Source organism: Oncorhynchus gorbuscha, linkage group LG07, assembly GCF_021184085.1.
Source record: "Oncorhynchus gorbuscha isolate QuinsamMale2020 ecotype Even-year linkage group LG07, OgorEven_v1.0, whole genome shotgun sequence".
In the NCBI taxonomy this organism is placed as follows: Eukaryota; Metazoa; Chordata; class Actinopteri; order Salmoniformes; family Salmonidae; genus Oncorhynchus; species Oncorhynchus gorbuscha.
The window spans coordinates 16423361-16435867 of NC_060179.1; the positions used below are offsets into that span (position 1 = coordinate 16423361).

Below are 12507 nucleotides of genomic sequence, written 5' to 3' on the forward strand. Positions count from 1 at the left end.
CCGCGATCAAACCGACATAAAAATAAAATTAAATGCACGTGATCAGAAATCTCAACTTGCACGCAATGAAGACTTGCGTGCGTGCGCGTTCACGCGAAGGGGGGATTCTGGTGGGGGGGAGCTGTTCGTCACAACACCTGTGCTTTGTATCCGACAGTTGCGCGCTTCTGGGTTAAATAACTTCACTTCCTAGTTACCAAGGACGCTAACTTTACATTAGAGCATGATGGGAAATGTAGTCATCACCATAGCCACAAGTAAAGGGTGTAGTGTAGCTAGTGGGAGCTTCAGACAGGGCTGAATAGTGAAAATAAAATTACCTGAAACATAGGCCAACTATTCATCATGTCCATATAAACAATGTAAATAAATTGCATAATTTGTTTTATTTATGGAAAAAATGTTATACTGTCATGTGTACTAATAGTTATAACCACCAGATGGCAATGTCATCTAACGAATGATTTTCAACTTCACTAATGTTTCAAATGTGCTCGATGATCGAACAGTATACCTACACATACAGTGGTGTAAAGTACTTAAGTAAAAATGCTAATAAAGTACTGTAGTGTACTTTACTATTTATATTTTTGACAACTTTTACATTTACTCCACTACATCCCTAAAGAAACGCAGTTATCAAGAGATTATGGTGGACTGATTAAACACAAATGCTTCCTTTGTAAAGATGTCTGAGTGTTGGAGTTTGGCCCAGGCTATCCATAAATGAGAAAAACATCACAATCTTGCCATCTGGGTTGCTTAAAATAGGGCATTTGAAATTACATATACTTCTAAATTGGATACTTATGTATATTTTAGCAAATACATTTACTTTTGATACATAAGCATATTTAAAACCAGACACTTTTAGGCTTTTACTCAAGTAGTATTTTACTGGGTGACTTTCACTTTTGCTTGAGTCATTTTCTATTAAGGTATCTTTAATTGGGTACTTTTCCCGTCACTGTACACATAGCATAATGAGACCTATACCATAACTACTTTTGTAATTTTCTAGCTCTAGTAGAATACACCTTATTCCCAAGACCATGAAAACTGAGCATGCAATAAGTAGGTAGGTAATGAGTTAGCATTCACTTGATAGGGCCTATTAATATCCAACTATGTGCGTGTGCGTGTGCGTGTGCGTGTGTGTGTGTGTGTGTGTGTGTGTGTGTGTGTGTGTGTGTGTGTGTGTGTGTGTGTGTGTGTGTGTGTGTGTGTGTGTGTGTGTGTGTGTGTGTGTGTGTGTGCGTCTTGGCCATAGTTTGTATGCACACAATTCAGTTTAAGGTGATAATGTATGAGTGAGAGCTACTCACCGCCAGCAGTCAATACGTGCACTCCATTCAACAATCGGGCCTTCCATTGTGCGCGCAGGGGTCCCAAGGGGGTAACCACACCCAACACCGCACGGGGGCTACCCTCGGAAAGCGGAGGGGCTCTTCAGAACTGAGCGCAGTGACACTTGTTCACACTGACAACTGGCTGGCTGGCTGAGCACTGAAAAGTCTAGGAACATGTCAGTGACCAATGCGCAAGCGGAAGTTTAACTGTTGCCCACCTTTCATTGAAACTGGACACGCTGCTTCGAAGCACTCTCGCCCTAGATGGACTCGGACTGGGAGGCAGTACTGTATGAATGGGTGCAAAATTGATATCTCTTGCACAGATCTTTCTGACGTAGACTATCCACAAGAAACCGTGAATAACATGCTCTTTTCGAATTTAGTCTCATGGTCTAGTTTCCTATATGTTAGTCTACTGTAGAAACGTTTGGAGGAGTTAATCGACATGCATTAGAAGAGGAGAAACAACTTGCTGGGCTGGTGGACTACTGGACAGAGGAAGATTTCGCGAGGACACTCGCAGGGCGCGTATGGATTACATGTAAAACCACTGTTGGTTTCGCTGCTATTTGGGGGAAAGTCATCCGAGAAGTGCATTTTCAGGAGACCATGGACAGCCTCGCTTCCGTGCTAGAGGGATTCCATTCAGCCTGGATTGATGTTTCCCGGGACTCGAAGAGCTCACAGCCGTGGAATGGAGAGTGAAATAAGCTCTATGAAAAAATAGGCTATTTATAATATTTGTGTGAAATGTATTTATGTTCTGGTTTATTTCCCCAACAATCATGGTTTATTTCCCCAACAATCGTAAATAAACTACTTGGAATCTAGTGATACACTTAGAATAGTGGATACTTTTAAAAGGAACGCTTTGGTGACACATGTGTGGATCTATTGAATTAGGCTATGCACGGAATTCAACTGTCAAATGACAGTTTCAAAGACGTTTTGTTTTGTTTCCACTTTGTCGCCACTATCTCTTTAATTTCATCCATCCACCGTATCACTCCATTAACCAGGTTAGAGCCGTAGAGAAATATAAATAAACCCCCTGTCTCTTATAGCGAGCCCACACGGGTACCGGGGTCGGGATGTGGGGTGGCCGAGGTCTCCCAATGTCTGTCACCGTGGTTGTAACTCTACTCCTGGTTATTATTGACGTTAAGGCGAGTGGAGAATACTGTCACGGTTGGCATGACACCCAGGGCACGTGGAGAGAGGGCTTCCAGTGCCCGGAAAAGTTTGATGGTGAGGATGCCATCATCTGCTGCGGGAAATGCGAGCTCCGGTACTGCTGCTCCAGCACTGAAGCACGGCTGGACCAGGGGACTTGTGAAAACGACAAGCAAGCCCAGGAACCGGGCACCAACAGCAAGGAGGACAAGGATACGGGCGCAGGTAAGAACTCTGTCTCTCTGTCTGGCCCAGCACGGTCAGCTTTAGGGGCCATAGCAGCTGTGTGCCTGCCAAACGCTCTGCCTTAAAGGCTGCAAAGCTCTCATTGTCTGCTCAAAATGTATTTTATCAATTAGATTTCATACTGGTCTAGTTTAAATTGTTTAACTTAATTGTTATACACCAGCAATATTGCATTTCCAAGTAGTTGAGAGTGAGACAGAAAGAATGGGCCTAATTGCCTAAATGTTGGGCCACACTGGCCCAGGACTAGAACAAATGACACAGGTCTAATTTAAGTTGGAGGTATGGGGTTCTTCGTTATTTCAAACATTTGGGTATGTTCTAGTTTTTCCAAACACTATCTCTATCTGGGATCTTAACAATCGCTTAAATATATGCAATAGGCCTATATCCCGCTTCAGTTGGCAGCGACAGCTGCAGAGGAGTTTGCCTGGCTACCCAGACTCCCTACTCCGGCCAAACGCTACGCCACGCCCACGGACATTAGTTTCTTCTCTGTAACGAGTCTGGATCCAACGCTTCACCAAACGTGAACACATTCGGGGCAGTCTGATTGGTCAAGGAACCGATGGGTTGGGCCAGAGCCAGAACACACTTGTGTAAAACAGGACTTTAAAAATTCTTCATTGGCTTTGATACTCTGATTGGTTAGAGATGACTACTTTGTTTTGTGCAATGCCCCTTGTGCCCCTTGTCAACACAAAGGACTTCAATGATGGCAGTCTCACACCATGGTTACACCAGCCACAATCTAAACATGTTGATTTAGTCAAATACAATAATATATGTTTTATTGTCACATACACCAGATAGGTACAGTGAAATTAGTTGTTTTACAGGGTCAGCCATAGTAGTCCAGCACCCTTGGGGAAAATTAGGGTTAAGTGCCTTGCTGAAGGGCACATTGGCAGATTATGCACCTTGTTGGATTGGGTATTCAAACTAGTGACCTTTCAGTTACTGGCCCCTACACTCTAACCACTAAACTACCTGGAGCCCCTACACTCTAACCACTAGGCTACCTGCCGCCGCTATGCTCTAACCACTAGGCTACCTGCCACCCCTACACCCTAACCACTAGGCTACCTGCCTCCATCTATTTAAGCTCTTGACTCCAGCACTTGCCTCAGCAGACGCTGGTTCATGCACGTCGATGTGCCCTTGATCAAGGCACTTAACCCCAATTTCTCCTGTAAATTGCTCACGATAAGAGCATCTGCTAAATTACTAAAATGTAAATGTATGTTTCAATGCTCGCGCATGTAACGTGGCAGGTGAGGGTTGCATGAGTATTTCGGCTACAGAGACAGTGGACACCAGAAAGTGCCCACTCACTCACAAATGGCAAATTGTACTGCATTGCGTTATAAATAGCTGTGTTTGTTCTAGCTCTAACAAAAGCGCGCGCCGCAGGGAATGCAGAGCAGGAGCTCTGTCCCCATGAGGATCATGTTTGGACTTGACCGGATCTTTAGGGCAGTGGTTCGCAACGGCGCTGACAGCTCTGTTCATAAAAACAAATCGCGATATGGATCATTTCCCCGCGCTTGCGTGTTGATTTCCACCCAGAACACCTCGAGAGTGGGGATCCCTTGAGTGTTCCTGAAGTTTGCTGAGCTAAAGTGACGGCTGTTTGTCTGGTTACCTTCACATGATTTTCTGCGGCTGGGCTTTTTATGTTGCGGATGACTAGGGTGTCCATATAACCCATTGCCCCGGAACGGAAGCCCCCCAATAATGTCACGTTGTAGCCTCATCTCTGGTTTAGTAGTGATTTAGTATTAATAATTGGGTGTGATTGGAAGAACAGATGTCATAACTCTTCATCATTTGTATTGAAAGTAGATTTGCTGAAATATTGAAAGGTCTGAGCTGGTATTAGGTCTTAATCTCTTGTTTCCAACATGTTTCCATCTTTTTCATATCAGAGTTTATAGGAAGAAAATAGAAATTACATAATTTAATTATGCAAAATGAGAGGCACATTTACTAAGACTCCAAAATCTTGCAATGGTAATTTTTCAAAGAAAGATAATAGTTGTCTAGACTTAGTCCAGATATTGAAGATCTGCATCGACAGAGCATGGCTTTCTTGTAGAGTAACCTACAGTATGCTTCTCTCTTGGCATTTGTTGAAACAATCATCCCTTATCACTCCAGAAAGAGCCATTTGCATTTTCATACAGTGGACAGCGGCCAAAATAACTAAAAGTATGGAGGGTTTTTCTCCCAAGAGCCAAAAAGGAAGTATTTTGTCGTGCGAGGCACCGTTTCTACATTTTCTACATTGTTCATCTACAGGGCAAACTATTAATCATGAAGCAAAGATACACACAGCCACGTCAATGAATAACCCTGAGGAGGATATTATATATGCATTAAGAACAACAAACAGAGCTTAACATTCAACATTAAGGAACGTGTGTGGATTTCAGGAAAGGAGAGGACACCCCTGGAATTATCTTGCCGGCGAGATATTTAAACTGACACTGTTGCTGTTCAGTAGGAAATAGGTCATGGTCTCAGATTATTGATGTCGTAGTGTCTCAGCTTCTACCTCTTCTGTACTCTATCTAGACTAAATCTAGTCTAGTCAGCTGTTCAAATCAAATAACATTTTATTTGTCACATGTGCTGAATACAACAGTTGTAGACTTTACAAGCCCTTAACCAATAATGCAGTTCAAGAAATATAGTTAAGGAAATATTTACTAAATAAAATAAAGTAAAAAATAAAATAAAAAGTAACACAATAAAATAACAATAACAATGTATATACACAGGTTAGTTGAGGTAATTTGTACATGTAGGTAGGGGTAAAGTGACTATGCATAGATAATAAACAGTGAGTAGTGAGGTGGGGGGGGCAATGTAAACAGTTGGGGAGGCCAATTGATTCATTGTTCAGCAGTCTTATGGCTTGGTGGTAGAAGCTGTTAAGGAGCCTTTTGGACCTAGACTTGGTGCTCCGGTACCGCTTGCCATCTATGGATTGGGTAACTGGAGTTTTTTACAATTTTTGGGTCCTTCCTCTGACACCGCCTAGTATGTAGGTCCTGGATGGCAGGAAGCTTGGCCCCAGTGATGTACTGGAACTAACGCATTACCCTCTGTAGTGCCTTATGGTCGGATGCCGAGCAGTTGCCATACCAGGCGGTGATGCAACCGGTCAGGATGCTCTCGATGGTGCAGCTGTAGAACTTCAGCCCCGTCAATGTTAATGGGGGCCTGTTTGGCCCTCCTTTTCCTGTAGTCCACGATCAGCTCCTTTGTCTTGCTCACATTGAGGTAGAGGTTGTTGTTCTGGCACCTCCCGATAGGCTGTCGCATTGTTGTCGGTGATCAAGCCTCCCACTGTTGTTTTGTCAGCAAACTTAATGATGGTGTTGGAGTCGTGCTCGGCCACGCAAACGTGGGTGAACAGGGAGTACAGGAGGGGACTAAGCACGCACCCTTGAGGGGCTCCAGTGTTGAGGATCAGCATGGCAGATGTGTTGCTGCTTACCATTACTACCTGGGGGCGGCCCGTCGGGAAGTTCAGGATCCAGTTGCAGAGGAAGGTGTTTAGTCCCAGAGTCCTTAGCTTAGTGATGAGCTTTGTTGGCACTATGGTGTTGAACACTGAGCTGTAGAAAATGAACAACATTCTCACATAGGTGTTCCTTTTGTCCAGGTGGGAAAGGGCAGTGTGGAGTGCGATTGAGATTGCTTCATCTGTGGATCTGTTTGGGCGGTATGCGTATTGGAGTGGGTCTAGGGTTTCTGGGATGATGGTGTTGATGTGAGTCATGACCAGCCTTTCAAAGCACTTCATGGCTATCAACGTGAGTGCTATGGGTGGTAGTCATTTACTTTACTGACTTTATTGTCCCATGGGGAAATTCTGTTGCAGTGTACACGTTTAAAGGGCCGTTTCAATACAAAACAAATGGACAGTACAACTTTCATAACAGTTACAGTTGAAGTCGGAAGTTTACATACACCTTAGCCAAATACATTTAAACTTTTTCACAATTCCTGACATTTAATCCTAGTAAAAATTCCCTGTCTTAGGTCAGTTAGGATCACCACTTTATTTTAAGAATGTGAAATGTCAGAATAATAGTAGAGAGAATGATTCAAACACACCTGGCTGGGTGGTGCCAGAATAACAACCTCTCCCTCAATGTAACCAAGACTAAGGTGATGATTGTGGACTACAGGAAAAGGAGCACCGAGCACGTCCCCATTCTCATCGACGGGGCTGTAGTGGAGCAGGTTCAGAGATTCAAATTCCTTGGTGTCCACATCAAACACAAACTAGATTGGTCCAAACACACCAAGACAGTCGTGAAGAGGGCACGACAAAGCTTATTCCCCCTCAGGAAACTAAAAAGATTTGGCATGGGTCCTGAGATCCTCAAAAGGTTCTACAGCTGCAACATCGAGAGCATGGTTGCATCACTGCCTGGTACGGCAATTGCTCGGCCTCCGACATTATGGCCAAACAGTTCTATTTTTGTTTCATCAGACCAGAGAACATTTCTCCAAAAAGTACGATCTTTGTCCCCATGTGCAGTTGCAAACAGTAGTCTGGCTTTTTTTATGGCGGTTTTGGAGCAGTGGCTTCTTCCTTGCTGAGAACCTTTCAGGTTCTGTCGATATAGGATTTGTTTTACTGTGGATATAGATACTTTTGTACCTGCTTCCTCCAGCATCTTCACAATGGGCAGCAGGTAGCCTAGTGGCCTAGTGTTTAGAGCGTTAGACTAGTAACCGAAAGGTAGCAAGATCGAATCCCAGAGCTGACAAGGTAAAAATCTGTCGTTCTGCCCCTGAACAAGGCAGGCCCCTGAACACTGTTCCTAGGCCGTCATTGAAAATAAGAATTTGTTCATAACTGACAAGCCGAGTTAAATAAAGGTCATTAAAAATAAAATAAAAAGGTCTTGCTGCTGTTCTGGGATTGATTTTCATTTTTCGCACCAAAGTACGTTCATTTCTAGGAGACAGAACGCGTCTCCTTCCTGAACGGTATGACGGCTGCGTGGTCCCATGGTGTTTATACTTGCGTACTATTGTTTGTACAGATGAACGTGGTACCTTCAGGCGTTTGGAAATTGCTGCCAAGGATGAACCCGACTTGTGGAGGTCTACAGTTCTTTTTCTGAGGTCTTGGCTGATTTCTTTTGATTTTCCTATGATGTCAAGCAAAGAGGCACTGAGTTTGAAGGTAGGCCTTGAAATACATCCACAGGTACACCTCCAATTGACTCAAATTATGTCAATTAGCCTATCAGAAGCTTCTAAAGCCATTACATAATTTTCTGGAATTTTCCAAGCTGTTTAAAGTCAACTTAGTGTATGTAAACTTCTGACCCACTGGAATTGTGATGCAGTGAATTATAAGTGAAATAATCTGTCTGGAAACAATTCTTGGAAAAATTACTTGTGTCATGCACAAAGTAGATGTCCTAACCGACTTGCCAAAACTATAGTTTGTTAACAAGAAATTTGTGGAGTGGTTGAGACACGAGTTTTAATGACTCCAACCTAACTGTATGTAAACTTCCAACTTCAACTGTACATGCGATTAAAAAGAGTCTAGCCTGCTGGCCTTACTGGGTCGATGGGAACATTAGCCCCAAGCATTTTGGAGGGATATCACACCTGGCACAAATGATTGTTTAGTTCTGTTTTTCCTGCCGAGGGGTGCCCTATACCTGCGCTCAGAGGGGAGTAGTTCAAAGTCCGGGTACAGGGGGTGGCTTGCGGAGTGCCCTGACCTTAAAGATCTCAACCAGGCCAAGTACCTTGCTTGCTGTGGTGATAATCGTTCTCAGTATATTTCTCTGGCTGACAGTGGCATTGCCAAACCAACAAACAAACCAACAAACATTTAGGCAGGTTACCTTCGCTTTGTTGGGCACAGGGACTATGGTGGTCTACTTGACACATTACAGACTCGGTCAGGGAGAGGTTGAAAATATCAGTGAGGTCACTTTCCAGTTGGTCTGTTGTCCCAGAATTACAGTAATCTAATGGCCAACTGGGCACACACTGGTTGAATCAACTTTGTTTCAGAGTCATTTCAAAGAAATTATGTTGAACCAACGTTCACAGAATCATGCAGATCTAACACACAGTAAGCCTGTTTCATGTCCAGATTCACATGGGTTATATTAAACACAATTACAGAAAGATAGATGTAGTGTACATTAGAGCCCCACTGCAAGGTTGGCCTTTATAATACTGAAAATATGGATGGAATTAGGCCTGTAATGTGGCCTGTTTCACTACTCCAAACCAGCCACCGTTAATGCCACTCTCAATATGTCTTAATGCTGCCTCTATACAGTTTAAGTGACTATTTTGTCTTGAAGGGCCTGGCGTTATGTGGATTTATATATGGGAAAAGGGCAAAAGTACCCACATAACAAATTCTGTCTGCATAACTTTGGTATGAGACAGAATCCCCCCTCACATAGACATAAATACAGATCAAACACACACACACACACACACAGAGAAGGGTGCAGGGTCGACGGGGGAGGGGGGTGGTGGGGTCACAGCTGGGCGTGCAGAATTATAACAGATGAAAACAAAGTTGATAAGTATTAATGAGGGCCTGGGGCCCCCTGGGGACACGCCACTAGTCCACCTCTGACTATCCCTTTCTTCCTCTCCTTTTGTCTCTCCATCTTTTGTCTTTTGTCTCAATGTCTCACTCTACCTCTCCTTCACTCACGTGGGAGATTTGGGTTTGTGGGCGAGGTTGAAACACGTGACTGTAAAAGTTCTTGGTTTAAACTCTAGACAACCTGGTTTCCTCATGGTGGTTGAATCGTAGTCTTTCAACGTTACTCATTCAAGCAACGAGTGTATTTTCCAAAATCATGTCAAATGTCTTGATGGCAGAAAATAAATCACTTCATCATGTTGCTGTTGTACTGTGTTCAGTTTGTTTTCTCTGAGGGCGTAAGTGGTTATGGTCTGAGGAAGTTCTGTCCTCGCTCTGCTCTACTTGTTATAGAGAGAATGAGCCTGCTGCTTGATTCCTATCGTACTGTCATTCCTGTCATACTGTATATTTGATCATGAGAGAAAGAGAACAGACGCATTTTTTTGTTGAAAATCCATGTGTTATCGTCCGATCACTGACAATACCTCTCTCTCTCTCTCTCTCTCTCTCTCTCTCTCTCTCTCTCTCTCTCTCTCTCTCTCTCTCTCTCTCTCTCTCTCTCTCTCTCTCTCTCTCTCTCTCTCTCTCTTCAGTACCCATCTACGTTCTCCTTCCTCTCTACTCTCTCTCTCTCTCTCTCTCTCTCTCTTCAGTACCCATCTACGTTCCCTTCCTGATCGTGGGCTCTGTATTCGTGGCCTTCGTCCTGGTGGGTTCCGTCGTTGCCGTGTGCTGCTGCCGCTGTCTCCGCCCCAAACAGGAACTGTCTTCAGGGGGTGGGGGAGGAGGCGGGTCTGGTGGCGGCCGTCTCCTTGAGACCATTCCCATGATGGCCAGCGTGGGCACGTCTCGCGGTTCCTCCTCCCGCCAATCAAGCACAGCCACGTCGTCCAGTTCCTCTGCCCCTCCTGCCCAGGTGCCTCGCCCGGCCCCCCAGCCCATGATGCGCACCCAGGCCTCTTGCTGTCTGCCTACAGACGCCAGTGTCTTCGTCAACATGCCCACCAACTTCTCCGTGCTCAACTGCCAGCAGGCCACCCAGATCATGCCCCACCAGGGACAGTTCATCCACCCACAGTACATCGGCTATGCCACCCACCACATGTCCCCGCCCCAGGGGGTATACCTGGATCCCACCCAGGGGGGCTACAGACAGCTGCAGTCCCCCTACCCCCCACCCACCAGTGTGGCCAGTGTCACCAGTGAGCAGAAGTACCCTCCAGTAACAGTTTGAGGAAGGGGCCATTTTGGTGACTGTGTGTATCAGACCGTGTGAGGACTTTGTGGAACTCTGCCAGAAAACCTTAAAGAGATTGCGTGAGAAACCTTATGGGGACATTGGGAGCTCGCCAGCTTGGAGAGAGAATGATATGGACTCGTAAAACCCAAGCTGGGATCTGTGCCTAACCAGCCACAGTGTGCTGCGTGCGTCTGTCCTACATCCCACTGGGCACACACCGGTTGAATCAACGATGTTTCCACATTATTTCAATGAAATGACGTTGAACCAACGTGGAATAGATGTTGAATTGACTTCTGTGCCTAGTGGGATGTGTGTGATATTACGTTGCCTCAGGGTAATCATTCTGACTGAGTCAACCTCAACCCAAGATTGAGTATGTGAGGACAAGAAAGGGGTACATCTTTCTGGATGTCCTCATTCAAGAAAACACAATCACATAGAGGGGTCAAGCTACTCACCATGGCCAACGAATCTCCGCATACGGTGGCTTGAGAAAGTATTCAACCCCTTGACATTTTTCCAATTTTGTTGCCTTACAATCTGGAATTAAAATTGATTTGGGGGGTGGGTTGTATAATTTGATTTACACAACATGCCTACCACCTTGAAGATGCAAAATAATTGTTATTGTGAAACAAACACGAAATAAGACAAAATAAAATGAAAACTTGAGCGAGCATAACTATTCACCCCCCCCCCCCCAAAAGTTAATACTTTATAGAGCTACCCTTTGCAGCAATTACAGCTGCAAGTCTCTTGGGGTATGTCTCTATAAGCTTGGCACATCTAGCCACTGGGACTTTTGCCAACTCTTCAAGGCAAAACTGCTCCAGCTCCTTCAAGTTGGATGGGTTCCGCTGGTGGACAGCAATCTTTAAGTCATACCACAGATTCTCAATTGGATTGAGGTCTGGGCTTTGACTAGGCCATTCCAAGACATTTAAATGTTTCCCCTTAAACCACTCGAGTGTTGCTTTAGCAGTATGCTTAGGGTCATTGTCCTGCTGGAAGGTGAACCTCCGTCCCAGTCTCAAATCTCTGGAAAACTGAAACAGGTTTCCCTCAAGAATTCCCCTGTATTTAGCGACATCCATCATTCCTTCAATTCTGAACAGTTTCCCAGTCCCTGCCGATGAAAAACATCCCCACAGCATGACGCTGCCACCACCATGCTTTAGGGTTCTCGGGGTGATGAGAATTTTTGGGTTTGCACCAGACATAGCGTTTTCCTTGACGGCCTGAAAGCTCAATTATAGTCTCATCTGACCAGAATACCTTCTTCCATATGTTTGGGGAGTCTCACACATGCCTTTTGGCAAACACCAAATGTGTTTGCTTATTTTTTTCTTTAAGCAATGACCTTTTTCTGGTCACATGCCTTTTGGAGAACACCAAACGTGTTTGCTTATTTTTGTCTTTAAGCAATCTTTACAGAAGTCACGCTTCTGTAAAGCCCAGCTCTGTGGAGTGTACGGCTTAAAGTGGTCCTATGGACAGATACTCCAATCTCCACTGTGGCGCTTTGCGGCTCCTTCAGTGTTATCTTTGGTGTCTTTGTCACCTCTCTGGTTGCCTGGTCCGTGAGTTTTGGTGGGCGGCCCTCTCTTGGCAGGTTTGTTGTGGTGCTATATTCTTTCCATTTTTTAATAATGGATTTAATGGTGCTCCGTGGGATGTCAAATCAAATCAAATGTATTTGTCACATACACATGGTTAGCGGATGTTAATGCGAGTGTAGCGAAATGCTTGTGCTTCTAGTTCTGACAATGCAGCAATAACCAACGAGTAATCTAACCTAACAATTCCACAACTACTACCTTATACACAAGTGT

The 12507-nt window shown here is 44.6% G+C and overlaps 1 protein-coding gene across 1 annotated transcript; it reads left to right on the forward strand.

The window, feature by feature from the left end:
- Positions 1 to 1476: 1476 nt before the first annotated feature.
- Positions 1477 to 11521, forward strand: LOC124039128 (protein shisa-2-like). The gene is made up of 2 exons (XM_046355014.1): positions 1477 to 2750; positions 10086 to 11521. Exons 1-2 carry the CDS (start codon positions 2444 to 2446, stop codon positions 10664 to 10666), a joined length of 888 nt encoding a protein of 295 aa, XP_046210970.1. The 5' UTR covers positions 1477 to 2443; the 3' UTR covers positions 10667 to 11521.
- The last annotated feature ends 986 nt before the right edge of the window (positions 11522 to 12507 follow it).